This window comes from Macadamia integrifolia, chromosome 10, assembly GCF_013358625.1.
Source record: "Macadamia integrifolia cultivar HAES 741 chromosome 10, SCU_Mint_v3, whole genome shotgun sequence".
In the NCBI taxonomy this organism is placed as follows: Eukaryota; Viridiplantae; Streptophyta; class Magnoliopsida; order Proteales; family Proteaceae; genus Macadamia; species Macadamia integrifolia.
The window spans coordinates 12,722,133-12,749,499 of NC_056566.1; the positions used below are offsets into that span (position 1 = coordinate 12,722,133).

General features: G+C 36.8%; 1 protein-coding gene across 2 annotated transcripts; it reads left to right on the plus strand.

The window, feature by feature from the left end:
• The first annotated feature begins 13,668 nt into the window (after positions 1–13,668).
• LOC122091512 (pleiotropic drug resistance protein 1-like) lies at positions 13,669–21,722 on the plus strand. 2 transcript variants are annotated; one of them, XM_042661507.1, is made up of 23 exons: positions 13,671–14,727; positions 14,840–15,049; positions 15,191–15,275; positions 15,383–15,542; positions 15,659–15,735; positions 16,220–16,273; positions 16,363–16,453; positions 16,549–16,850; positions 16,948–17,229; positions 17,314–17,630; positions 17,736–17,896; positions 17,986–18,089; positions 18,228–18,381; positions 18,507–18,614; positions 18,715–18,848; positions 18,946–19,278; positions 19,369–19,659; positions 19,755–19,838; positions 19,938–20,071; positions 20,170–20,397; positions 20,493–20,664; positions 20,757–21,011; positions 21,104–21,722. In XM_042661507.1, exons 1-23 carry the CDS (start codon positions 14,336–14,338, stop codon positions 21,368–21,370), a joined length of 4,395 nt encoding a protein of 1,464 aa, XP_042517441.1. In that variant the 5' UTR covers positions 13,671–14,335; the 3' UTR covers positions 21,371–21,722. The 2 variants fall into 2 exon arrangements, with proteins under 2 accessions (XP_042517440.1, XP_042517441.1); XM_042661506.1 differs by having other exon boundaries at positions 13,669–14,727; positions 16,948–17,630.
• The last annotated feature ends 5,645 nt before the right edge of the window (positions 21,723–27,367 follow it).

The window sequence follows — 27,367 nt, forward strand, 5'->3', positions numbered from 1 at the left end:
AGGGGGTGGCAATGCAATTTTCTCAAAAAAAAAAAAATGACAAGCACACAATTTGGACTCGTTAGAATCACCTTGCAAAATATCGTTTCTTCTACTCATCACACTTCTTATTTTTGCTTCATTTATTTGCATTAGAATCAAAAAGGTTTAATTCTCCGCAAATTTTAGCCCCATCCAACTTACCACAAGGCAAGCTGTCTAGCAAAGCCTTCTTAAGCATGCTGTCTAGAAAAACCTCTCCCTATTTCAATGGTGAACTATAAATTCTCATCCTAAGGTTCTTCTCTGATAAAGAAAATCACCCACTGGTTGACTCTTTCTTTTAGCCTTTTACTCTTTTGAGATTCCTTGTAGATAAGGCTTTCCTAGCATGCAGACCTTTACTACTACATGGAAAATCTCGTGTGGCTGAAATTTTTTGGATAGGTAGACCCTATGGTCCCTATTTACATGTCAAAGTTTCAACCCAATTCGTAGTTTTCAACCCAATTCGTAGTTTGTGAAGTAACAAAACAAAAGCATTTAAAACTAAGGACAATGGAGATGATGCACGGACTACCAAGACAGTCAATGCAAATGGACTCAGACGGGAGGGTATATGAATATTTTTTATGCTCAAATTTGACACTTGGTCAATCCAGAAGAAAGAAAGTCTGAATTATCACATCGTCCTTCCATATAGCACAACTAAGTGTACATAGAGCCATAGACTAGCTAAGTCATATGATTTGTGTAGACCAAGAAACCTTCTATTATTCTTTATTTGGTAATATGCAAGAGAACTAGACCAAAAGTCTAGGGGTTATCCCTAGACCATCGCCTATTTAAGAAGTGGAGACGATCAAAAAATTGGGATCCCATTGATAAACCACATGCTAAATTTAATACCCAAACTCAACCCCATTGCTCACCATATATACTCTTTCTCTTTTCTTTTTTTTTCCTCCCTTCACCCATGGTAAATAGAGAATTACTTCACCATTGGTGATCTGGCACTATGATGGGACGTTAGGGTTCATCATTAACTCCCATGCCCTATTGTACAGAGTTGAAAATACCCTTCCATATCCAGTCAAAATATCAGATCCCATGGTCGAAGAGATTTTTCTTTATCATGTGTAAAAAGAAATTTTCAACCATAAGTTTCTAAGAAATTTTCAAAGTCTTACTACTTGACACTTGGTAATGTCAATTAGACTAACACGAACATCATAACCACAGTTAAACTTTTAATATCCTAGGAATACCCTCCTACACTGTTGATCTAAGTTCCTAACTCTGATAATGTGGGAAGAGCGAGAAAGAACTATGGAAAGGGAATCAGCTGACTTCAAGTATCCGACCATGTAAAAGTAGGGGTTAGCATTTGTATGGATTAACTTGATCTTGGTGATATAATGATATGACTTTGAGTTCATCATTAACTCTCACCCCCTTATAATGTAAGGTTGAAAATATCCTTCCACATCCAACCTGTGAGTTAGATCCCATGGTTGGAGAGATTCAATATTCTCTATGGGTGAAAAGAAAATTTGACCTTTTTTTTCATCTAAGAGTTTTTAAAGTCTTATTCTAACCCTTGGTGATGTGGATTAAACTGAAAATCATCTTATGATTAAATGTTGATGTGAAAAATATATCTATAATTAAAATATTTCCTAATAAATATATAATCACATCACAAAAAAAAAAAAAAGTTGGACTAACTTTTCTTGTAACCTCAGTTTGGGCTTGGACTGATGAAACAAAAGCTAAAGGTTGGGCTGTGCTGGGCTCAGATTGATGCACTTGACAATCCAAAATCTGTCCAAGTAAAAGGATGTACTCAATGGACAAAGCTCTTGCATGTGTGAGGTCCGAAAGGATGAAAATTACACAGATTTTTCTCAAGAAAGTCGAGAAACTGTTTTGACCGCTTAACTACCGAGTTGCAACATTAAAATCTGCCCAAGTCCAAGCAAAAGATAATTCAAAAGAAATCCAAAGTCTTTCCTTCCGAGCTCTATCCCACCTGAGGAAAACCTAAAGCCCAACTGCAGGCATAAATTTTTTTGGTTGTGGTTTATTTCTGGCTCAACAATCCCGAACCCAATATTGGTTTGGGCTCAGACTGGGCTTAGACTGGGCTTGACATCTTCGACCTTTTATCTTAAACGTCAGGTTGAGCTCAAGCCACCAGTCCAGCCCGCTCAACCTACCCGATGCCCACACCTAGTGTGGAAGCTTATGTGTGTGTGTGTGTGTGTGTGTGTGTGAGAGAGAGAGAGAGAGAGAGAGAGAGAGAAATAATATTTATAAGCTAAAAGCGGTGAGTAATATGATAGGTTATTTAATTTTTTTTTTTTTGGAAGAAAGGAAGAGTATGGTTGTTTAATTGATTCTAAATATAAAAAATTCCTGCCACGTGGTAGGTGAGGGGAATATATTTGTTTATTGTGAAATAATGGCCAAAAACAATGGAAGAGTTGAAAACTTACAGTGAAACAAGATGCAAAGAAGATTGGCAGACCATAACAGGATCCCCTTCAATGCGCAATGCCTCTCTCTCTCTCTCTCTCTCTCTCTCTCTCTCTCTCTCTCTCTCTCTCTCGTTAATGATGCAGATGCAAATGCAGTCATGCACTCATGTTACTCCATCAAACCGATAGAGACGGTACAAAAATTCTTTGCAGGAGATAGTGAGTGGCAGTGAACCACGGTGATCATCAAATAGGCATACATGGGTTCTCCCCGTTGTTAGATCCTCACTCGCCACTCATCGTTCACTACAGAGAATTTAAGTCAAGAGAGAAGGAAAAGATTTAAATATTAAGAATCTCATGGATATGCAAACATGGATCCATCCAATGCATGCCAAATCCTAAGGAGTAGTAAGCAGTTAAGTTATATGAATGGCTTCTTCTTCCATTTATATCTTAAAAAAAATCCACGTTTATTATTCTTGCAATATTATCAAATAATAACTCTTTTTTAGGCCGATGCCCTGTGTGTGTGAGAGAGAGATTATAAATAAAATAAACACGACATTTATAAGCTAAACGTAGTGAGTAATATGATCGACGTTTTTTTTTTTTTTGGAACGCGGCCGTTTGATCCCAGATGTAAAAAAAATTCGGGCCAGGTGTATGTTTGTTTATCGTCCATAAAAGAAAGGATTTAAATACTGAGAGCGGATTGGACAGATCAGAGAGTCAAGGTATGTAGACATGGAACCATTCAATGCTGGCCAATACCCATATTTATATTGCCTCAAGGATTGACCGATGCTAGGGATTAATCCCAAAGACAAATTACACATGGTAAGAGTAGTTGCCAATGTACAAATTATTTATTGAAGTGTTTCTCACATGGAATACATATGTATTTCATGTAAAAGCTTAAGTAATTGCATGTTAGGCTTGTGTTTGGTATGCATTGGAAGTTGATAAATCCAGTATTAGTCTTTCACCATTGATATTAAATATCTGGAGTCGAGATCTATTATTTATTTAACAGATATTTATCATCTCATATTCTCAATCCCAACATATTTCAATAGTTTTCGACAGAGGTGAAATTTTGCTATTACCTAGGTTGCAAAAACTTTCCTATTACTAGGCTCTTAGCCAAAGAAATACCGTTGAACGTAGGGTTTTTTTATTTCTTAACTACTTCAACTCTCTCTATGTCTTTTTTTTTCTTCCAAATTCTGTTATGTGCAACAGGTCAGGGCAAGGGGTGGGTCGGTGAGGGCGCAGTAGGGTGAGGGTGGTTGTGGTGTTAGGGATTGGGGGTGGCTTGCTAGGTGCACAAGTAAAGATGTCAAGATGAACGGATAAAGCATCTGCCCCAACTTGATAGGCCCAGCTTCCCTCTTCAGCCCTCTCTATCTCGATTTCACTTTCTCTATCCATCCTTCTTTCATTCTTTATCTCAATTCTCCTTTTCTCTTGGGCAGTTGCTTCCTGTCATTGCTCAAGGGTTTTTCCAGTTGTACTGCAAGATTGAAGAGCTAAAAAAAGGGACGGTGATGCAAGATCAAAGAAATGTGTTAAGGTTTTGCGGTTGTTTCTGGTCGATTGATGTATTTTAAAAATCCCGTTTTTTTTAACCGTTTAAAATGGATACACGTTTCAAACGAGTTTAGAACTTAAATTCCAGCCGTACCCATCTTTTACCGACCTTTATAGATCAGTTCAGGAAATCGTGTTTTAAACATCAAAAAGACGGGATGCTATTTTATTCACGTTTTAAACGCGAATTAACTAACAGAGGACTACTGTCAATTGATACAGTATTCGATATTTGATATGGTATAGCAGACCAAGAGTAGATACCAATGTATAGTTTATGATTTTGATACGGTGTTTATTTTGTATTAATAAATTTTTTTGTACAATATTTTTCCAATTTTTCCTTTTTTTGTATATATAGTAGATAATTCAATATTTTTGTATAATTTTCAATATTCAGTACGGTTTAGTTTGGTACAAATCAAACAATTTTGTCTTAAATATCGATATCGTACCATATCAATCAAAATAAATCATTTTTGTCATATACCAAACTGTACATAATCTCCTTTAATACGGTTTCATAATTTGGTACGATTTCAATATTGGTACTAAATTGACACCCTTATGCGCAAGTGCAAGGGTGGAGTGTGGCTGTGAGGTGTAGGAGTGGTTGGGCCGGATTCGGCATGGGCAAAGGCAAGGGCAGTAGGTGGCTCGATTGGGCGTGGATGCATAGGGGGTGTGGATTTGAGAGGCTTGATGGGGCAGGCCGTAGGGGCAAATGGTGTCAGGGAGACCTATCTACATGGTCAGTTCCATGTGGTTAAAAATCATGGGTGTAGATCCATAGTCGTAGATCAAATTTCTTGTAGTGCGACGGCGGCTTTGATATAAATGATGTCAGTCGGAGTACATATGGCACCGGCCTGAGTCAGTACAATTCTGGTTCAAATTTATTCAGTGGGTTTATTCTAATTAGATTTTTGGCTCAATTTAGGATTAGATTATGGTTTGTTGAATGGTCTTAGTCAATCATAAGTATATCAAAATCATTTACCGATTTTGAAATTAAATTAATTAATGATTAATCCAATGGCAACAAGAGAGCAACAGTACACTACCAAGGTCTAAGAGGAGATCTAACCATAAATATAGGGTCACTTCATGTCTCACGGGGTTCTCGACTCATCATCACTTAACTCTTCAGGGATGACAATATGTGGTGTCTATAGATAGGTTGAGCCTCATAAATATATATGATTCCACATGCCAAGATATTGTCGATTTTGGATAGCAGGTGGCCCACCACTCAGCTTTAAAACTTATTTAGAAGTCTTAAAAATGCCAGCACTTATGTGTGCATTCCATGGTTCCTGTGCATGCAATGATTGTTCTGCGGTTTTACATCCACACTTCAATTGTCCCTCACATCCCTAGTTTTGATACTAATAAAGTGCCTCACATCACGTAATGGGCCCCACACCATGGTTTCAAGTATCAGTCTCGCATCCGTTGTATTGATTGAGACTGATCTCTGATCCTTGATCAATCTGAATCGGTGTTCTATATCGTTTCAAAGGTAAAATGGTTAAAAAAATTACTATTTAGAAAAAGCAAGGGTAAAATAGATCGATACCCACCGATCTGTTTCAATCCAAATCAATATCAATAGATACCAATAAATACCGATGTCGATACCATCCCCTAAATCCTTGCTCCACACAATTAAATTTTCTTTTTATTTATTTTTATTTCATAAATAGCACCACTTCGTTTGTAGACCTGAGCAAAAACAGACGATATATTCAACACATTGTTGTTCTTGTTTTTCAATTGTCCTTTTCCTTGGGTCTTTATTGATGTATCCGCCCGTGCCCGCCGGTGCAGGTGGAAGAGGGGAAGTGGAAGTGCCGGCCCCATTAAATAAAGAAAAATAGAAGTTTCTCCAACGGTGCGAAGCTCTCTGGTACAGTACTACACTACTTTCCCAGGGATCCCCTAGTTGGATGGACTTGATCCCTCTTTGGTGAAAGGTCAAAGAAACCTCTGTTTGACTTCCTTTACAAAGTGGAGAATAGAATGGCATCTCTGAGTCTTTATATTGACCAGTCTTTGTTTGGTTAGCCATCCATCCTTGACTGTTCTATACACATTCCACACGCGTCAATTTGAAGATTAAAACTAATTGGGTCCATAGCTTTTAAGAAAAAAACCCACTTTTGTAATAGAACCAGATTATAACTTTCTGCCTATTAATGAAACTATTAAAGTATACAGTAATAATATTTTGATAATTGGATAGACTTGACCAGATCAATGATTAGGAGTTGTTGGATATATTAATTTTTTCTCTCTCTAACATTAGAAACTAATTGGATTTGAACAAAATAATAATAAAAAAGCCGTTAACCCATTGCTGTTCCCATTGGTGGCACTTCCCAGTACTCCTCTACAGTCCACACATAAGAGATAGAGATAGAGATAGAGATAGAGATAGAGAGGGAGAGAGGGTGGGGGCACAAAGAGACGATGAATTATTTGGGTTTTACAGTGATGCAGACATATTTTAGCCATCCTTCCTATCTGGCGTTGGGACCACATGACTAGGGACAGTTCGTTTACCTCTTTTTTATTAATTCATCCTTTACAAGGGTCCATAAGTCACAGGGTGGCCTCTCAGGGACATCTCGAATTGAAGTGGGTGGAGTGTTGGGAGTTGGAGGAAGGGTGCAATATCTACCATGCATGAATTGCATGTGTAATGGGGGAGGCTTTTGAAACCAAAACCACAGGCCCAAGGCTGCCATAGACAAAGCAGGTGCAAACCACCAGAGCAACTCTATTGTCAGCAAAAGTGAGGGAGGATTTAGTTACAGTCCAAGGTGAACGGATCAGGTTCATGTACGAGAATGTTCTCGTACGTTCATTCTTGTACGTTCCTAGTCTAGGGATTTAGAATAGATTAAATGAAGAGAGAGAAAATTGATTCTAAATCCATAGATCAGAGATGTTCTCGTACATTCTCGTACGTGAACCTAATCCGCTGGATGATATTGATACTTAGCAATTCTATATTGATGTAATGGTTCTTACAAAATGTTAAAATTTTTAATAAAAATGATGACAAAATCATCCAATTAATACTACAAAATATTGAAATTGGCTGAGAGTGATACCGATCCTGATACTAATATTTAAACCCATGATCAAAAAAGGTTGAGAAAAATTTTATTTATTTATTTTTTCTTTACTTGTACTACTCCATATTGAAATACAATAATTTTATTTATTTATTTTTTAGTCAAAAAAAGGTTGAGAAACACCTCCACCAATAGATCATTATTCTAAAGATGGAGAGAAAATAGAGAGTGACCTCCTACCAGATAGGGTGGCCGAATCTACAATAAACATTGTGGAGGTGAACCCACCCTCTCTTTAGCTTCTACTTCCATTGCCGCATCTGAAACACTTCTGCCAGGCACTTAGGCTGCAACAAATCTATTATTAGAGTCTCGGATAAGAACTCCCTTGCCACCACAAGAGTTGTTAGATTTTCAGGACCATTAAAATGAATTACAAACTCCAAGGGGTGGCTAAGTTGGTCTTCGCCTCAGGAAGCATGTGACTCTAAATTCAGCTCCTCTTACCTCCTTGGGATCACTCACATTGGGGCATTTAATGTTCTTTACTGTTTTTCAGTGAAAGTTGAATGGTTATCATTCAACCTTGGTATGATCGGATCATACGATTGTGAGGTCAGTAGAACCCACAAAACTAGTCTTAGGCCTTAGGCCTGGATACCCATCGTTAACCCAAAAAAAAAAAAAATCCAAATGAATAACAAAATGGTTATCAAGCAACTTTGGAAAAAAGGAATTCATCAAACTAGAACCAGGGTGGTGGATCAAATTGGAGGGAGCTGAAGTTAGATTGAGACTCTTAGATATTAAGAGTAAGATAATATGTAGATTGTACTGAAAATATACCATGAATAGGGGCTTTCCAAATATAAGAATTAGGGTGGAGAGAAGTCCATATGGGAATTTGAGAAATATCAGCAACTTCAATAGGAGAGTGAAAGCCATAATTATATCATTCCTCCAACAACATAAATTTCAATATTGAAGGTTACCAAGAGAGGGGCTAGAGATCCTAAAATTTGGAAGAGAACGAACCCAAGCATCTTCAAAATTTCTAGTAGCTCTAGTGTTAATATCCCCAATATCTCTACAGAGGCCCTTAGCAAGAATCTCCCTACCTTAAAAGAATGCTATGCCAAACCCATGAGCAGTATTCTCCACTAGGGGCCTCAAAAAAGTTCAAACTAGGAAAATACTTGCCTTTTAAAACATTAACCCAATGACCTTCTTGATTCGCTAATGTCCTCCAAACATTGTCATATAAACTGGCTTAGACAGTTTTTCACCCATTGTTACTGCTTGATCATTCTATATATAATGAAGGTGTCACTTGCCCCACCACTAAATAATGTAAAAATGTTTAAAAGAAAAATTGTAGACAAAAGTATGTCACTAGGTATTGGGATTTTGAATTTCATTTTTAACCATCATTTTTTTATCCTCATTTTCCTATCTTTCTTCGGTTGACTTGCCACGTTACATCACAAGTGGAAAATTTGACTTCTTCTAATCCTTTTTTGGGGAAGAAATTTTTTCGTCCGTGCCCCTTATGTTTAGACATGTCTAGACATGAAAATTCTTTGCAGACATGAGGTAGTTTGGGTTTTTCACACTTAGCATTATGTCTGTGTCTGAGCATAGATAATGCAAGACTGGTAAGATTCTTTCACCTTCTTTTTTTTTTTTTTTTTTTTTTTTTATTAAAATGTATGGGAACCACATCTATGCAGCCGGATCCATACAAGTCATCAACCAATAGAAGAGATAAAGACAGCCAATTTAGAAGAAGAAACATTGGTCATCTTTGGTTACTGGAGGCTGCTTCTGCAAGGTTAAATCCTTAATCAATTTGTTACTTTATAATTAATCATAGAATATAAGTTAGAGTCAAGTAATCCCACAGTTGCAGACTTTGAAGTCTCCCATTAACATTTCTAGAAGGGGATAAAATAGTTATTATTATTATTTTTTTTTCTTATTGGACAAAATGGGAAGCACAACTGCACAACCGCACAACCGCACAACCGCACAACCCCAAACGTCAACAACTAATAGTCTTGCAAAGACTTGAGGAGAGAGATTACCATTCCAACTAATAATTCATTCATGTGCGTTTGTTTCGCAAGCAATGAATAGGAAAAAAATAATTTTCTCTCTCTAAGTTTCTATATTTATTTTTTTACTTTTCTTTTTTTATAATTTACTTGTTTTCTGATTCCATTCATAGAATAAACTTTTAGAAGATCTCTAGAAGATTAAATAAAATCTCTCTCTAGGTCTTGACTTATTAAAATTTCCAGAAGATTACCCCTTAATGACATATTTTCACTATTTTTTTTAAACTTCATTTTTAAATATACTTCATAAGTACATATTTAGATGAACCATGTAGTACATAATAATTAATGTTATATTATCCCTTTAATATATACATGCATTTTATTATTTAAAGTTATTTAAAAAAAAAAAATACCCAATGCACAAGGCTCCCACCATTGTAGTGGGGTCTAGGGAGAGAGGCAGGGGCCTCATCCCTTCGAACATGCAGTGATGTACATCGTCACGGGGTGAAGGATAACTTTTCCCCAAAAAATAAATATTTCAAAAAAAATTTGGGAAAATATAGGTCAAGTTTAGGTGGCAAAAATTCCCAGTCCTCACAAAGAAAAAATCTTACAATATCTTACAATTAATAAAATAAAACAAATTTCACCAATCCCAAGGTGATTTCAAAATTCGAAGAAGAACATTATTTCTTCATTTTCTTTTTCATTGACAAACAAAATAGAATGTTCTTATGCACATCATAAAAAAATGTTCTTATGTATTATTTTTTATTTTACTTTTCTATTCATTTTTTCATCATTTTTTGCTAAGAAAACATAGCATCAATGCCTTCATAGATAGCGAGTGAATGAGATTTTGTGAACGATGATAAGGTTTTGACTAGAGAAACCTTGTGCATATATTTAGGGAATATGATGCAAACACTAGCGAGATGTAATTATTGGTTGCCGAATTCCACCTCTCTATATTTCAATTATTCGTTCATTCTTTATTGGTATCCACTTTCTTTCTCCTTCACCTTTGCCTCTGCCAGTCTGCCCTAGGGGTGTCAATTCCTAAACTGAACCGGTAAAATCGGCCGGACCGAACCGATAACAACCCAGACCGAACCGAACCGAACCGAAGCCTTATTGGTTCGGTTCGGTTTCGAGTATTGCAACCCCAAAACCAAACCGAACCGCACCGAAAACCGGATGAACCCGAAACCAAACCGAAACCGGCTCAAAACCTGGACCGAAACCGAAACCAAACCGGTAAGAAACCGAAACACTCCAAAATTCATTAAAAAAATCAAAATTTGCATAGTTTTGTATACATTTGTATGGAAAGTCGAATACAAACTAGACCAAAAACCAAAACCAACCCGGTTACAAATCGATTTAAGAAACCGAAGTTCAGCAGTTCAGCATTTGGTTGTTTCCTAATGGCTCCATACCGGTTTAAAAAATCGATCCAAACTGAAATGAACCTGATAAATCCAAACCGGTACCAACCCGAACCCAAACCGCACCGAAGCCGACACCGGACTGAAACCGATAAATCCTTAATGGGTCGGTTTCTGTCAGTTCCAAAGTCACACCGAAACCAGTGGAACCGGACCGAAACCGCACCAACCCAGACCGTTGACACCCCTAGTCTGCCCCCACCCTCTCTCTCCCTTCCCCATATATTTATTTGCATATTCATGCATACATATACATGTGTATAATTTATGGACATATATTATCAGCTTAAAAAAAAAAAATTCTTTTTCAATTATTTCGTAGCTTTCTTTTGCCTCTATCAAAATTGCCATGGAGCTTTAGTTTGAAGATTCGTGACATATGATTAAATCCAAGAAATATGAATAAATTAAGGGTTTTGGGGCCTGGGTAAGGCAACTTGTGAACAGGTGCTTTACAACATAGGTTCATAAAACCCAAGTGATTAATTAAGAATAAGTGGATTATTTATTCCATCAAAATTCACAATTTAACAAAAAGTACTAAAATATCTTGAAGGCAAAAGATCTCTCTTATCTTGACATCTAAATCCACCCACATGGCAAGAATAAATAACAAATCTAACCATTAGATACAAAGGACATGGTTATATTTTTTAGAACTAAATTAAATCATTGCCCCTATTACTTTGATAATAATCATAATTGTTTTGATTTTTCAACATTTTATTTTGTCATAAGGTGAATCTCGATTGATACTTGACATGTGAGTAGGAGGTTCAAGACTTGCCAATTCATAAAATTGCAGCCAATCCAATCTACCACATAGTAAAAAGGTGAATACCAAGCTTAGAATGGAGGAAAAAAAGGGGGACAATTACTATCATTCTCTTACACTTTGCCCATATTTATTAAAATTCCCCAACCCTAATTTTTTTTCTGATACTCTCCTACATTTGAAATTTTACCTTTCCTTCTCTCTTGCTCTTTAAAAATACCTAGATTGCCTATATTTTTCACCTAATAACCTATAAACTTGTGTTGGCAACATAACCAGATCAATCTATTTCTTGCCTCCGTTACTCCAATTTCCGATTGATCTTTTCAGTTTTTGGGTGAGATCTACCTCTTGCTGCAAACGTGTGCACTTTGTTTCCCTCATCAACTCAACTCAAACTAGTTTCCCTTTTCACCCTCTTGATCCCTCGGCATCTTCCTTGCCTTGGCTACCTCTTCCCATTTCCCTACATATACATATGCGTTTGATAACACCACATGAAGGCCTGAACTTACCATGTTTCTTTTATGGGGTCAAAGTGGAATTAACTTAACATTTTTAACCTTTTTCTCGGAGTCTTGTATGACTACTAGCATATACATGCATAAGAAAATGATGAAGCTTTGACTAATACCATCAATACTTTCATGGTAATAATAAGAAGTGGGATAGGTATTGGATACTCACAGCTCAGAAGTATGAGAGTGATCGTATGTATAGCAGATCCAATCTTATAAGTTCACAGGTGAAAAAACAAAAAAAGGATAATCTAGGTATTTAAACACAAGAGGGGAAAAGAAGTGATAAAAGTTCAAATATAGAAGACTATAAAAAAAAATAGTTAAGGCTGTGTTTGGTAGAAAGAGAAAAAAAGAAAAGAAAAGTACAAAAATTATATATTTTTTTTCTTGGTTTAAAAAAACTCTTTGCCCTTCACATGTATTGAATCAAGAGAAGATTTTTTTTGAATTTCAAAATTTATTTTAAAAATTGTGAAGTTTTCTTTTGTTATCCAAAAAAAAAATCTTACAAAAAACCCAAGAAACATAAGAAAATATAAAAGAAAAACTTTTCTTTTCTTTTAATGGTAACCAAATATACAATATATTTTTTTAATCATTTCATTTATTTTATATTCTTTTCTTTTCTTTTTTAGATTTTTTTTCCTTTCTTTTCTTCTCTTGACTTACCAAACACAACGTAAAGGTATGGGAGTAATAGTTATTGCCCGCCCCCACCCCCCCGTCCCCTCCCCTCCCCTCCAAAAAAAAAAAAAAACATAAATCTCTCTTCAATCTCTCGTATGATGTGGCCTTTCCTCTTTTCATTGACCTTAATGTTCTTAAACCTGTTATGCTGATCCACAATGTCACTTTTTTTTAATATTTTGATCAAGGTGGCACACGTAATAAATCTGTTTTTTTTTTTTTCTAATAACATTTGAAAGCCGGCTGCTTTTCCACTGAAATATGCAAATGAAAATATATTAATTACTCTCTCTCTCAATCAAGGATTTAAGGGACGGTATTAGTATTTGCGGGTACCAATCTGATACCGATCCAGATCGAATTGAATAGGTGGTATAAATCTATTTTATTCTTTTTTTTAAGTATTATTATTATTATTTTTATCATTTTATCCTTGAAAAAATACGAAATATCAATCTAAATTAGTCAAATTCAGAGATTAGTTTTAGTTGATACAAATCCAATACGATAAATACGAAACCGATGCTTAAAACCATGCTCTCAATATGCAAAATGAAAAGACATAAATGACACTGTCATTATGTCATTAATCAGTCAAGTGGAAGATTAATCCAAAATGTCCCTTGCATTTCCATTTATTTTTCTCTCTCTAATTTTTTTTCCTCCTCGTTAACTCTGTCATTAGTCATTGCCTTGACATGGTCTCTCTCATCACTAATCCATTTCTCAGTCAAGTGGAAGATTCTTTACGTTTTCGGTCAGCACATTCATAATTAAGGTAGACTCAGCCTACTCAAAATAATAAGAAAATATCTCATAATTAGTAGATATCAACTAAATTTAGATAGTTTATCAAAAATAAATAAATAAATAAATAAATTTAGATATCCCATATCTAATTATAATGAAAAATATGATAAATCAAGAAAGTGGGAGTTAATTTGGTTCGGATTAGTCTTCAAGGTACTGAACCAGGGTCGAACTAGCCTGAAGCCCTTTCGTGGAATTTTCAAAACAGAACAGACACGGAACGTTACAACTTGCAGGTTGAGAGTGGCTGAGAGTAGCTGTTCCCCTACCCATTTCGAAAGGGAAGGTTCTTTCTACCTTCTTTCACGCCTTTCTTGCTGTTGCAGATTTAAAAATAGAAAATTTTAAATTTTCTAATTAGCACACCCTTCTAGATGTTTAAGATATGTTGTTCAAATTAGACAAGGTCAAACTTCAAAGAACCAAATACAATGTGACCTGTATGTTTGTTCTATAAGCAAAGTCTTTTTATTAACTGTGTATTCATTCACATTCTTAGGAACTTGAGCTATTTCAAATCTTGAAAGCTATATATAACAAGTTCTCTTTTTTTTCTTTTCGTATCATTGAACATAGAAAGCCAAGATTATTTGGGTGTTGAATCTGTTTCTAGAAACCAAAGAAGACAGAGAAGAAGAACAGAGCAGATCTGTTTCTGGGTTTTGAGTTTTCTGGCTCTTTCTCTCTCTGTTTTTTTTTTCTTCTGGTTTTGAGTTTTCCAGCTCCAGAATTGGGAGTTTCAGCAATTCTAAGTGATTGGTTTTGAGGGGTTCCTGTGTATTTTAGTGGGTTGAGCTAAGAACCAAAAAAACAGCAAAACCCAGTTCAGATTTTTGAGTTGACTACAATTTTTCTCGTGGGTTTGAGTAGGTCTTGTAGTATTGGGTGGTGGATCAATGGAGACTGCAGATCTTTACTCAATTAGTAGTTTTCGGAATAGTCGCCGTTCTGGCGGTAGTTTTCGTGGGGGAAGTTTTCGCGGCAGTCTAAGAGCTGAAAGTTCTTCAATATGGAGGAACAACGGAGCTGATGTGTTTTCAAGATCTTCTGTGTCTCGAGGCGATGGTCTCGATGACGAAGATGCTCTGAAATGGGCTGCTATAGAGAGATTACCCACTTACAATCGTATAAGGAAAGGTATATTTGCTGTTGCAGAGGGCGAGACAAGGGAAATTGATATTGACAGTCTCGGGCTCACTGAGAGGAAGATTTTACTAGACAGACTACTTGCAGTTGCAGACGAGGATAATGAGAAGTTTTTGTTGAAGCTAAAGGACCGCCTTGATACGTAAGAATTTCTATTTCTTCTGAAAAATAAGAAAGTTTGAATCTTGATTTTTCTCTGTTACTCTGTTCTGAAAGTTTCTATTTTTTTTTTTTTTTTCTTGGTTATCCACCAGAGTTGGAATTCAAATTCCCACGATCGAAGTCCGCTTTGAGCAATTAAATGTAAATGCAGAAGCTTATGTGGGAAGCAGAGCCTTACCCACAATGATTAACTTCACAGCTAACGTAATAGAGGCAATCTTGAGTAGTATTGGAATTCTTCGAAGTAAAAAGAGGCCATTAGCAATCCTTCATGATGTCAGTGGAATAGTCAAGCCTGGCAGGTGAGTAAACTTAGAGAAAGACTCTGTTTTATATAATTTGATCCAATAATTTCTTAAAGTTTAGTTGGTTTTCCTTTTAGTTTCATTCAACTAGTTAGGTCCTGAGCTAATCCAAGTCACTGTTTTATCTGGGTTTTGCAGATTGACATTGCTTTTAGGCCCTCCAAGCTCTGGAAAGACCACTTTGCTGTTGGCTTTGGCAGGAAAACTTGACAAAGAACTAGAAGTAAGGAAATTAAATATTTTTTGGTGTTCTTTGTTCTTCTTCTGTAGCTTTTTGTAAATCATCTTCTGACCAGAAAACTAAAACCTGTTCTGTTGATTTTTCTTCAGGTCTCTGGGAGAATAACTTACAATGGCCATGAAATGAAAGAGTTTGTTCCACAAAGAACAGCTGCATATATCAGTCAACGAGATCTCCACATAGGGGAGATGACTGTGAGAGAAACCTTAGCATTTTCTGCTAGATGTCAAGGGGTGGGAACTCGTTATGGTATGTTGAATGTGACAAGTTTAAAATTTAAGATGCTCTGTTTTAGTTGGCAAGCTTTAGCCTGATGAGTAATATGAAGCTTGAATAAATTGTTTTCAAATATGGAAATTTTGCAGATATGTTGACAGAGCTGGCAAGAAGAGAAAAGGAGGCAAAAATTAAGCCAGATCCCGATATCGATCTTTTCCTCAAGGTAAGATCTCCTTTGCAATAGGGTAGCACTGGGTTTGATCAAGTCTATCTTCTTGTATTTTCTGTTCTAAATGTTCTTTGGTTGAACATCCTTTTACCTTCAAGAATTCTGCAGGGTAGGCGATTTCACCCCTAATCAAAGCCAAAACATTTCTGTGAATTGAACCTTTTTTTTTTTTTTGGGGTTGGGGGGGGGGTGAAATCTAGAAATAACCTAAAATCTGCCCAAAATGGTTGGAATTTAGATGAATTAGAGTATGTCCTCTTGAGATCAATTGAGTTATTGAACCAGATATAATTAGCTTGGTTTCATCTTATATGTAAATTTTCTGTTAATTTTTTGTTGTTTGCATTTTTCTTTTGCCCACATCCACACCCGCCCCCTGCAATCCAAAAAAGTTGTGATAAATCGATAAAAATTACAAAATTCTGTTTGTGATTAGCCTAGTTTTAAGAGATGAAAAGTTTGGTTTCCACATCTGCAGGCAGCATCAATAGAAGGACAGGAGGTCAGTGTGGTGACTGATTATACTCTAAAGGTAACAACAATACAAACACATCTATGGCTTAAAAAATAGCTAGATTGGACGCTGATCATTTTTCATGTTTCTGCACATCAAACTTACAGACTTTAGGACTTGAAATTTGCGCCGATACCATGGTTGGAGATCAAATGCTGAGAGGTATATCTGGAGGACAAAGAAAGCGGGTCACAACAGGTAACAAAACTTTTCATTCTAGCAACTCATTCAATATTCTTCTTCCTTCATCATGCATTCTAATTCTTCTTAAATTCTTCACTGCCATGATTCAGGGGAGATGCTGGTTGGACCAGCCAGGGCATTATTCATGGATGAGATATCAACTGGTTTGGACAGTTCAACGACTTTCCAGATTGTGAATTCACTTAGGCAGTACATCCACATTCTAAATGGGACTTCTATCATCTCTCTCCTCCAGCCAGCACCAGAGACTTTTGAGCTCTTTGATGACATTATTCTCATATCTGATGGGCAGATTGTGTATCAGGGGCCCCGTGAACATGTGCTTGAGTTTTTTGAATCTCTGGGTTTCAAATGTCCTGAAAGGAAGGGAGTAGCTGATTTCTTGCAGGAGGTAAATCTGGCTTCAAAACCCTTTTCCTTTATCTCTTCTGTTTCTTCTCTTTTTATTGTTCAGCAAAGCTGGTACTATATTTTAATGGATTTTACAGGTGACATCAAGGAAAGATCAGCAACAGTACTGGACACAAAAAGATGAACCCTACAGATTTGTCACCGTCGATGAATTTGTCCAGGCATTCCGCTCATTCCACGTTGGTCGGAGGCTTGGAGATGAACTTGCCATCCCATATGATAAGAAATTGAGTCACCCTGCTGCCTTAAGTACTGACAAGTATGGTGTTAGCAAAAAAGAGCTATTGAAAGCCTGTGTAGCAAGAGAACTATTGTTGATGAAAAGAAACTCATTTGTTTATGTTTTCAAGATGGTGCAGGTTGGTAATGGATCTTATAAACAATTTCCTCTGAAAATTTTCAAGTCATATCTGTTAATGAATCTCTTTTTTTTTCTATTTCAGCTTACCGTTGTGGCGTTCATAACGATGACTGTTTTCCTGCGTACTGAAATGCACAAAGATTCAATAATTCATGGTGGGATTTATGTGGGTGCATTGTTCTTTGCTCTCACAAATATTATGTTTAATGGACTGTCTGAGCTTGCCATGACTGTCATGAAGCTTCCTGTATTCTACAAGCAACGGGACCTCCTATTCTATCCTTCATGGGCATATTCACTGCCTGCATGGGTCCTAAAGATCCCAATCTCACTAGCTGAAGTTGCTATTTGGGTGTTCACAACTTACTACGTCATAGGCTATGACCCAAATGTTGGAAGGTAAAGCAAAATAGAATGGTGTTAGTGTTCCTATTGAAGGTCTAGTTTTACCTTTTGTTGGCAATTGTTGTGTATGTAGTTACTGGCAGAATGTTCTCATTGCAGGCTTTTCAAACAGTACCTTCTACTTGTATGTGTTAACCAAATGGCATCTGGCTTGTTCCGATTAATTGCTTCATTGGGGAGGACCATGGTTGTCTCGATGACATTTGGGTCCTTCGCATTACTTGTACTCATGGTTCTAAGTGGATTTATCTTGTCGCGAGGTATGTCTTGGAATTATACATAGAGTTTTTATTTGAACCACCTCCATGTTTTAGGCTCAACTTAATATGAGCTTCTGTCTTTTTCACAGACAGTATAAAAAAGTGGTGGATATGGGGCTATTGGATCTCTCCCATGATGTATGGGCAAAATGCATTAGTAGTGAATGAGTTCTTGGGGAAAAGCTGGGCAAAGGTAAGGATCACCTCCTCCCCCCCACTTCCCCCCCCCCCTTCCCCCACCTCCTTTAATGAGGACATAAATGAAGACTAATAATGGTAACAAATATTTTTGTTAAGGTCAAATGAGGTTTAATTTATTTCAATGTTGCAGCCTTTTTCTCTTGATGTGACTCTAGGAGTGGCAGTAATGGAATCTCGTGCAGTTTTCCCTCATTCATACTGGTTTTGGATCGGAGTTGGGGCATTGATTGGTTTTGTTTTCCTGCTCAATGGTTTATTCACAGTTGCGCTTGATTATCTCAATCGTAAGTATGAATTTTTTTTTTGGTTGGGAGGGGGGTGGGGTGGGGGGTTGATAAGTGATTCAGTTGATCTTTCAAACTTTCATAACTGAGTCATTAAGTCTAATATTTGGATAACTTTATTGCAGCACTTGGGAAACCTCAGGCAATTATATCTGAGGATAGCTTGAATGATGAAGATGCCAGCAAAAATGGGGAAATGGTTGAGCTATCATCCAAGGCAAAGGGCCATGCAGGTAAGCATTCATCTAGATGTGGTCAAGCTAAAATCATTTCCTCTTTTTTACTTTCTACTTCTAACTTGTCCACATTATTTAATCAAAATGACATAAACAGGATCATCTGAATCTTCATCTTCTAAGGCAGTTGCAGATGAGGGCAGTCAGAACAGGAAGCGGGGAATGGTTCTTCCGTTTGAGCCACATGCTCTCACCTTTGATGAAGTCAAATACTCCGTAGATATGCCACCGGTAGGTTTCAATTTGGAAATTATGAATAGCAAAGGAGGAATTCTTTCTTCAGAACCCAATTGATGCAGAAATGATCACTGTTCAACTGAATCTGTAGGAAATGAAAGCACGAGGTGTTACAGAGGACCGGCTGTTGCTTCTTAGGGGAGTGAGTGGAGCTTTTAGGCCGGGAGTTCTTACAGCTCTAATGGGTGTTAGTGGTGCTGGTAAGACCACTTTAATGGATGTGTTGGCTGGAAGGAAAACTGGAGGATACATTGAGGGAAGCATCAAGTTATCTGGTTACCCAAAGAAACAAGAAACGTTTGCTCGTATATCAGGATATTGTGAGCAGAACGATATCCACTCTCCTCATGTTACGGTCTACGAATCCTTGCTTTATTCTGCTTGGCTGCGGTTGGCTCCTGGTATTGATTCTTCCACTAGAAAGGTATATGACACAGATACTTTGGTCCTTTTGTTGTGCACTTTATGGAAGTTTTGGGTGTTTCCTAATTGGTAAACCAATTAATGATTGCAGATGTTCATTGAAGAGGTCATGGATCTAGTAGAGCTGGACTCATTGAGGGAAGCACTGGTTGGGCTTCCAGGTGTAAATGGTCTCTCAACAGAGCAGCGCAAGAGGCTAACCATTGCAGTTGAACTTGTTGCCAACCCTTCAATTATATTCATGGATGAGCCAACCTCTGGTCTGGATGCAAGGGCTGCAGCAATAGTGATGAGAACAGTGAGAAACATTGTGGACACAGGACGAACTGTGGTGTGCACCATCCACCAGCCCAGCATTGACATATTTGATGCTTTCGACGAGGTTTGAAATTCTTGAGATTGACGGACTAGTATTCTGTTATGGATTTTCTAATACCGACCAAATATTTAAGCCTTTTTCTTAAAACTATGCAACAGCTATTCTTGATGAAGCAAGGAGGAGAAGAAATATATGTGGGCCCCTTAGGGAAACACGGTTGCCATTTGATCGAGTACTTTGAGGTGAGGAAATATATGGAAACTAAAGAAAATAAATAAACCTTATAGACTTTCCAACCTTAGTACAGTAATTAATAAATATGGTTTGTTTGTTCCATCAAGGCCGTTAAAGGAGTCAGTAAGATAAAGGGTGGTTATAATCCAGCAACATGGATGTTGGAGGTGACAACAACATCCCAAGAAGCAGCTTTGGGAGTGAGCTTCCCGGAGATATATAAGAACTCAGAACTGTACAGGTAGGTTCACTTGTAAATTTCCTATATTTGAAATACTACAGGTAACAGTTTTTTTTTTTTTTAATCTATTATTAATATTCTATAAATGAATCATCCAGGAGGAACAAAACAATGATTGAGGAACTGGGTAAACCTGCCCCTGGTTCCAAAGATCTCTATTTCCCTGCCCAGTACTCTAAATCTTTCGTCATCCAATGCATGGCTTGTCTATGGAAACAACATTGGTCATACTGGCGGAACCCACCTTACACTCTTGTGAGGCTCTTCTTCACAACTTTCATAGCTCTAATGCTCGGGTCGATGTTTTGGGGTCTTGGATCTAAAACGTAAGTCATCTTCTAGTAAGAGTCCAACCAAATTTCTACATTCTTTGCTTGTTTGTGTTCCAAATTAATTTTATTTATATAATTGGATTTTGCAGCTCGAATTCTCAGGATCTCTTTAATGCAATGGGTTCTATGTATGGTGCTGTTCTGTTTCTTGGGGTACAAAATGCTGGATCAGTGCAGCCTGTTGTTGATATCGAACGCACGGTATTTTATCGAGAGAGGGCTGCCGGAATGTATTCAGCTATGGCTTATGCCTTTGCCCAAGTAATAATCACTTTTCTTTTCATAAACTCAACATCATGATCAGTTCAATTGTCTACATGTTTCTCATTAGACAATCTTTTCTTATGGTGCAGGTTGCGATTGAGATTCCACATATCTTCATCCAGGCCGTAATATATGGAGTTATAGTGTATTCAATGATTGGATTCCAATGGACAGTTGCAAAATTCTTCTGGTATCTGTTCTTCATGTATTTCACATTGTTATACTTCACTTTCTATGGTATGATGGCAGTGGGTGTTACACCCAACCAACACATCGCTTCTATAGTTTCTTCTGCATTCTATGCAATATGGAACCTTTTCTCCGGATTCATAATTCCAAGACCAGTAAGTTCCTATGCTTTTTTTTCCCCGCATTTTGAGGGATAGAAATAATATAATTTACTAATTATCATTTATTTATTATTTTGTTCTTGCAGAGTATTCCTATCTGGTGGAGGTGGTACTACTGGGCCTGCCCTGTTGCTTGGACATTGTACGGATTGGTCGTTTCACAATTTGGAGATATAACGGAACTGATTTCCACAGGAGAGAAGCATGAGACAGTTCAACAATTTCTCTTGGACTATTTTGGATTCAAGCATAGTTTCTTAGGAGTGGTGGCAAGCATGATGGTTGTGTTCACTGTGCTTTTCGCATTCATCTTTGCTTTTTCGATAAAGGTATTTAACTTCCAGAGAAGATAAGAAGATTCTGCAATATGGAGAGGCTAAAAATCAAGTGAATGGATTTTCTTCTGAAGCCAACCATGTATAGAACATGTCAATGTTTTGAAGTTTAGCTTTGTTGGAACAAGTTGAGAATTTTTATGGTTTCAAAATTTGGTTGTTATTTCTTTGTATTTGTATGTAAAGGGACAAAAGTTTCCTTCTGTTTTGAATTGTGTAGGATATTATACTTGCAGCTAAAAAATTGATAATTGTATTTTTTTTTTTCCCCTAAAAGGAGGAACTTCCATCATTTTAAATCTGTTGGAGTTACAAGGGTGAGCAGATGTTATTTCTTCTGATAATGTACAATAAAATCTGTAGTTGGCCATTGTTTCTTCTCTGCAGAACAGTTATTTTGGATTCTTGGTACAAAACTGGTTGTGAAGCTCTTTAGTGAAGCCATATATGTTAACACTACATGATATCATTGGAACAACATTCTATTTGCCTTCAAATACGATGATTGAGGCTTTTGAGGATTTATATGTCAATTTATTATGCCCCTTTAAAAATTTCTAATCAAGATAAATTTAGATCATGCTTCATGTAGGATTAGGGTTGATAAACTCAAATTCACCTCGCCAATAGGTGCATGACACACATGGCATTCAAAAGAGCCAAATATAAAAGTAAACGACTCTCCACCGATCCACAAGGGCAAACAAGGCATTTCACCACCTTATTAGGATTAGGGTAAGGCTTCATTAAACCTATGCTATAAAAAGAGGAAAGGAAAATAAAAGAAAGGAGGTCAATCTCTCACCCTCTTTCTTCACTATTTCCAATCATTATTGTATTATTTTTCCCTAATTGACCTTACTTTTGCAGTCAAGGTCGGATTCGCATTGGAGAAGTATATTGAATATTGCAAGTAATTATGGAATTTTGTATTTGATGAAGTTAGAAACTTCCATATAAATTGGGTATAAGAAACAATGAGCTAGATTTCATTATTCTAAATAACAAGATAGGATGACAACCCTAAATTATATTATATAAATTAAGATTAAACTCAAGGTCAGATTAGGCTGGTCTAGGCTAGGCTTGGGTTGGGGATTGTGTTTTTCAACCCTAACCCTCTCTCGGGGTCAAAGATCTTAGCCTAGGCACTGTTTGGGCTCAAGAGGGGCCGGTTCAGGCCATCAAGGCCAAACTTACACCCCTAATATATTTTATTTTATATTTCCTATATAATAATTGTTGTTTTATAGCCAAACACACAAGATATGTACTTACCATTACTTTTGATTTTATTTATTTATTTATTTTTTCATATTTTGTGTAATACTTAATTTTGATTAAGTAAATAAGAAACCAGTTTAACCTGATGGACTGAGGTGCCTAAGACCTTCCTTAGTTTACTACCTAATTCATACCAAGATCCTTTGGTTTGTCTAGTCTCCATTCTAGTCTTTTTATGTATTAATATTTTATTTTTTTATCCTAAACCTTAATCTAGGTGGTGACTACTATTTATTTTCTCTCAAGAGGAAGATAAAAAGATTCTTTCTGAGAAGACAAAAAATTATGAAAATTCATTGTTATCCTAGTCACTCTTCTATGAGACAAAAAAGATACGGCAATATAATAGGGGTGCAAGATGACCAAGTAGGGAAGGTTTCTTATAACCCTAACCTAATCCTGAGTTCCCTTAGCATAACGTAAGTCCAGCCAGCTTAGCCCTGATTGGACTTGATTGGGCCTTATCATTTCAGGTTAGGGCCACAAGATAGCTCAGCCTAGGCCCAACCCAGCCCAACCCTGATCCTGGTGGATTGGTGTGGCATTTATTGGACCAACTCTTATTATAGGGCAAGGCTGGCTTTGATTGCATCTGTCCTGAACTACCAAATTACGTCATATGCTGAGAAAATGAGAATCCCTTAACCCTTTTCCAAATCTTGACAGAAAGAAACCTTAAACCCTTAGCACAAATTAGACAAGAGACAACGCGAGGATCGTGTTTTTTAAACAAAATAAAAGCCCAATAAAAGAGGAAAGAACTTCTTAAAGGGTATGGGTTGCCTGCCCATCACCAACTGTGATGAGAGCAACAAAAGCTCTTGTCTCCTCACATTCACCGTTGTGACTTATGTTGCTTTCTTCTCCTCCCCCTTCTCTTTGTGCATGGCCTCATTCCATGCTATGTTGACATTAAACATGCACACTCATCGTTTTAGTAATCAATATCAGGATTGTGTTGATATTGATTCAGATCGTCACATATTGGTCTAGATTTTTTACCTTTTTTATCCTTAATCCATATCAATACACTGATATGAGATTGATCCAGAATCGATATCGCTGCTTGCCCACTCTGACACGAATTAGGCTTAGCAATCAGTTATATTACGAAAGTGTGTGTGATTCTGAGTTCAACTTCTCTTACCATTTTGGGACCATTCACATGTGGTATTATAGTGCTCTTTACTGCTTTCATTGAAAGTTGAATAGTTCTCATTCAATCCTGATATGACTCGATTCACACAGTTGTAGGGTCAGTATGGACCTGTAAGATTAATCAGGCTGAATACTTGAATACCCGTCGTTAGCAAAAAAAAAAAAAAGAGAACAATTTTCCTTCATTGGTCACTGAATGATAAGGCCCATCTCTCCCCACCTATTGTCTAAGGTCGCGATGGCATTAATTGTGCCCTCAGGAAAACTCAGATCAACATTTTCCCCTGTAGTCTCTTTCATTTTGGATGTGAGTTTTCCCCTCTAGTCTCCAACGTGAGGTCCCACCCAAGAAAAAAAAGAGGTGAAGGGTTATTGCGGTGGGGTTGGCTTGAGTTGACTATTGATATTTGATGGGTCATGGATGTGTGTCGGTGGATCCAGATTAGAGAACCTAACGGCAACCTGACAATGTTTGTTTAAAGGAGGGGATTGAGCCATGGTTTAAGAAATCGGTGAATCGTATTGGGAATCGGTCAATTGGCTTTGGACCATCTCAATTTCGAAATTAATATTCCTTTAAATCGGTGGATTTTCATATCAAATGACTGGTTTAAGGTCGATTTTATTTTATTTTATTATAGTAAAAACACAAAATACTACTTCAAATTAGATAATGATGAATATTGTCCATAGTAAGGGGAAGTCTGACCGTAGTGGCAGTTGTTGGTAGTTGATGCATAGATAACACCATCTCATTGTTTGGTTTCAGATGATACATAAGTTTAGACTGATTGTTATATACAGACAGAAAAAGATTAAAGATACTAAGGGGCCATGAGGTGGTATTAGAAAAGTTCTGAATGAGGAACTTCAATTCTGGGTCATCACTCCACACTTCCTCGATCGTTCATCCACAATTTTTGGCTTTCATCAGTCCGTAAAGGAGAGGTCGCGTGCTAGCTTCAAAATGGTCTCTTATCATAATATGATTGGCCAGAAAATAGACAACGTGAGTGGTGCATAAAATACCAAAGGCCCATCCATACATATTATCTCTCCCTGTATTATGTATGGAACAGACCAATATGTAATTATTGTGAGGTGGGTTCAAAGGGCTAGGGCTAGGGCTAGGGCTAATTATGGGTGGGGTGGGATCTGTTTTGGTGGGGACAGATTATCACATGAGGACCAATTATTCAAGTTATGTATGATTTCTAGTGGATTAGGTTGTGCCTTTGCATAACTACTTTGTTCTTATGAGCCCATTTGAAAAAGCATCCTGTAGTGAAGGAATTGAAGAAAGGTCTTAAACGAGAAGGTTTAAGAATCCCTGAGTTAAATAAATACAAAATTCGGATATTCAAATAAGGGGATGGAGGCCATAGCTGCTCGATTAGAATTTGCCGAATCTTTCGTCAATTCTTGTTTTTAAAACCTTAGGGGCAACATTTTTCAAGAGATTTGGCTCCTCTGTGGTGCAATAGGGGTGGTCGTGCACATCCGATAGCTTGGAGCACCTGGGCATAGATCCCAATACATGGGCACATGCCTTTAGGTTCTTCAGGCCGTCAAATTTGCACTGTCATCCCTATTGCGTCATAGAGGAGCCACGCCCTTTTTCAAGGCATACTGCTTTATGTATTACCTGATGTATGCAATGGTGATCATACTGACAATCTCTCTCTCTCTCTCTCTCTCTCTCTCTCTCTCTCTCTCTCTCTCTCTCTCTCTCTCTTAAAACTCAATTAACTTCATGGTAGTTAGAGAATGCACAAACAATCAAATTCCTAGCAAGATTAGCAGAAATCACCAGATCACGAGACTAAGAAAGGGTGTACCTAATGCACTATAGAGGAGGGTCATAATGTACACAATTTATTTTTGTTTTGAGAAAAAAGTTATTTTCTAATTGAAATTTGAGACTATAAGATTATCATAGAGCAACCTCACCATTGCCCCAAGGCCCACCCTCTAGAAATGACTTGAGACTATTCAAAAGATTCCATGCATGGAAGTCTTTTTAAGAGAAAGAGGCTCCAAGTGGCATTGTTCTACTTTTAGAAAAATATTGATAAGAAAAACTTGATAAAAGGATAACTTGATCCACTTCCTGATGATCACGGATACATGACAATCACATATGTTACAATTATCTCTAACTAGCCCTTCGAGACACAAAACAATGAGAACAAAATTAAAAGCAAGAATTAGGAACTTAGAAATATATATATATATATATATATATATTTTTTTTATAGAATTATAGCAGTTTCATTGGAAGGAATATTGCTCTATCATCAGTGTCGGACAATCTGTTATGTTTGTATTGAATTTTTAATTTATTTCAAAAGTTGACTTGTTCCGATAAATTTTGATAGTGATTTGAAATATATATATATATATATATTTTTTTTTTGGAACTATGTGATGGTAGTAGAGGAGTTGGGCCAATTTCATTGGATTCATCTGACTTGGAGGACTATATATTTGAACTATCATCTTGTTGACAAGCATTCTGAGATTTAGGATTTTTCATTTTAGGGTTTTCTAATGAGAGTTTCTTTCCATGAGTTTGGGTATTATTGAAAGATCTCCATTGTAATTTTTCTTTTAACATAGTGAATTATTTTCTTCTTCGTCTAAGGACGTAACACATCATATTAGTGTGTGAATTTCGTTAATCTTTGTGTCTTGCACAATTTATTTGTTTTTATCGTTTTATTTGATGTACTTTATTCTAATATAAGCAAGTCAAAAAGTTGCAGGTTAGAAAGTTACTCTGTTGACATTGATGTCAAATGGTCAAACCAGAGGAACGTGCTTGAGGATGCAAAGGACGAACTATGTTGTAATTTAAAAATGAGTTGTTTTTCTAAGGGCAAAGTTGGAAATATGAAAAAAAATAAACTAATTTGATTAGATTTGGTTTAGCCTGACTAATGTTATCTTTGTTTAAGCATCCCAAATGTGCAAACATGAGGTTGCCTAAAAATAATTTTGTCAATCTTTCGGTACATCAATTGCAACTCAAAAAGAAAAAAGGAAGAAAAGTGTGTCGACCGAGTGTGAGATGTGGAGAGTTTATAAAAAAAAAAAGGGAGCCATGGTTGTAAGAGAATGCTACCCTATCGGCACATGTACTACACATCAACATGCGAGCCAATGGGAAGGCACGTGGTAGCATTTTTAGTGTGGGGGCAACAAAGTCTTTTTATAGTTGATGTGTCTAAGTGTTGATCCATGCAATCGGGTAGCTATATTTCTTTATTAAAAAAGAGAATTGAAATTTATGGGAAAATATTCCATGTGGAAGAATGCAGTTCCTATGTATACCGCAAGGGCCATGGGAATGTACAATCCCACCTTCTCACCCTCGATCTTCTTCCTAAAATACTTTAAACAACAATACTTTCCCCTCATTGACTATATGGACCCCTTACATATGAATTATAGATTTCCATTTATGCTTTCATTGACTTTGATATGGAAAATGTCAATACACACGGATGGTATACAAAGGCATTGAGAGATCTTTTTCCTATGGAGTATTTTTCTTCCACTGTTTTTAATAAT

Excerpts from the sequence above, each read along its gene's own strand:
- LOC122091512 (XM_042661506.1), top strand. The coding sequence starts at position 14,336 with ATGGAGACTGCAGATCTTTACTCAATTAGTAGTTTTCGGAATAGTCGC. Across the intron at positions 15,736-16,219 it reads ATATCGATCTTTTCCTCAAG|GCAGCATCAATAGAAGGACA; the intron begins GTAAGATCTCCT and ends CCACATCTGCAG. Across the intron at positions 18,382-18,506 it reads TGCGCTTGATTATCTCAATC|CACTTGGGAAACCTCAGGCA; the intron begins GTAAGTATGAAT and ends ACTTTATTGCAG.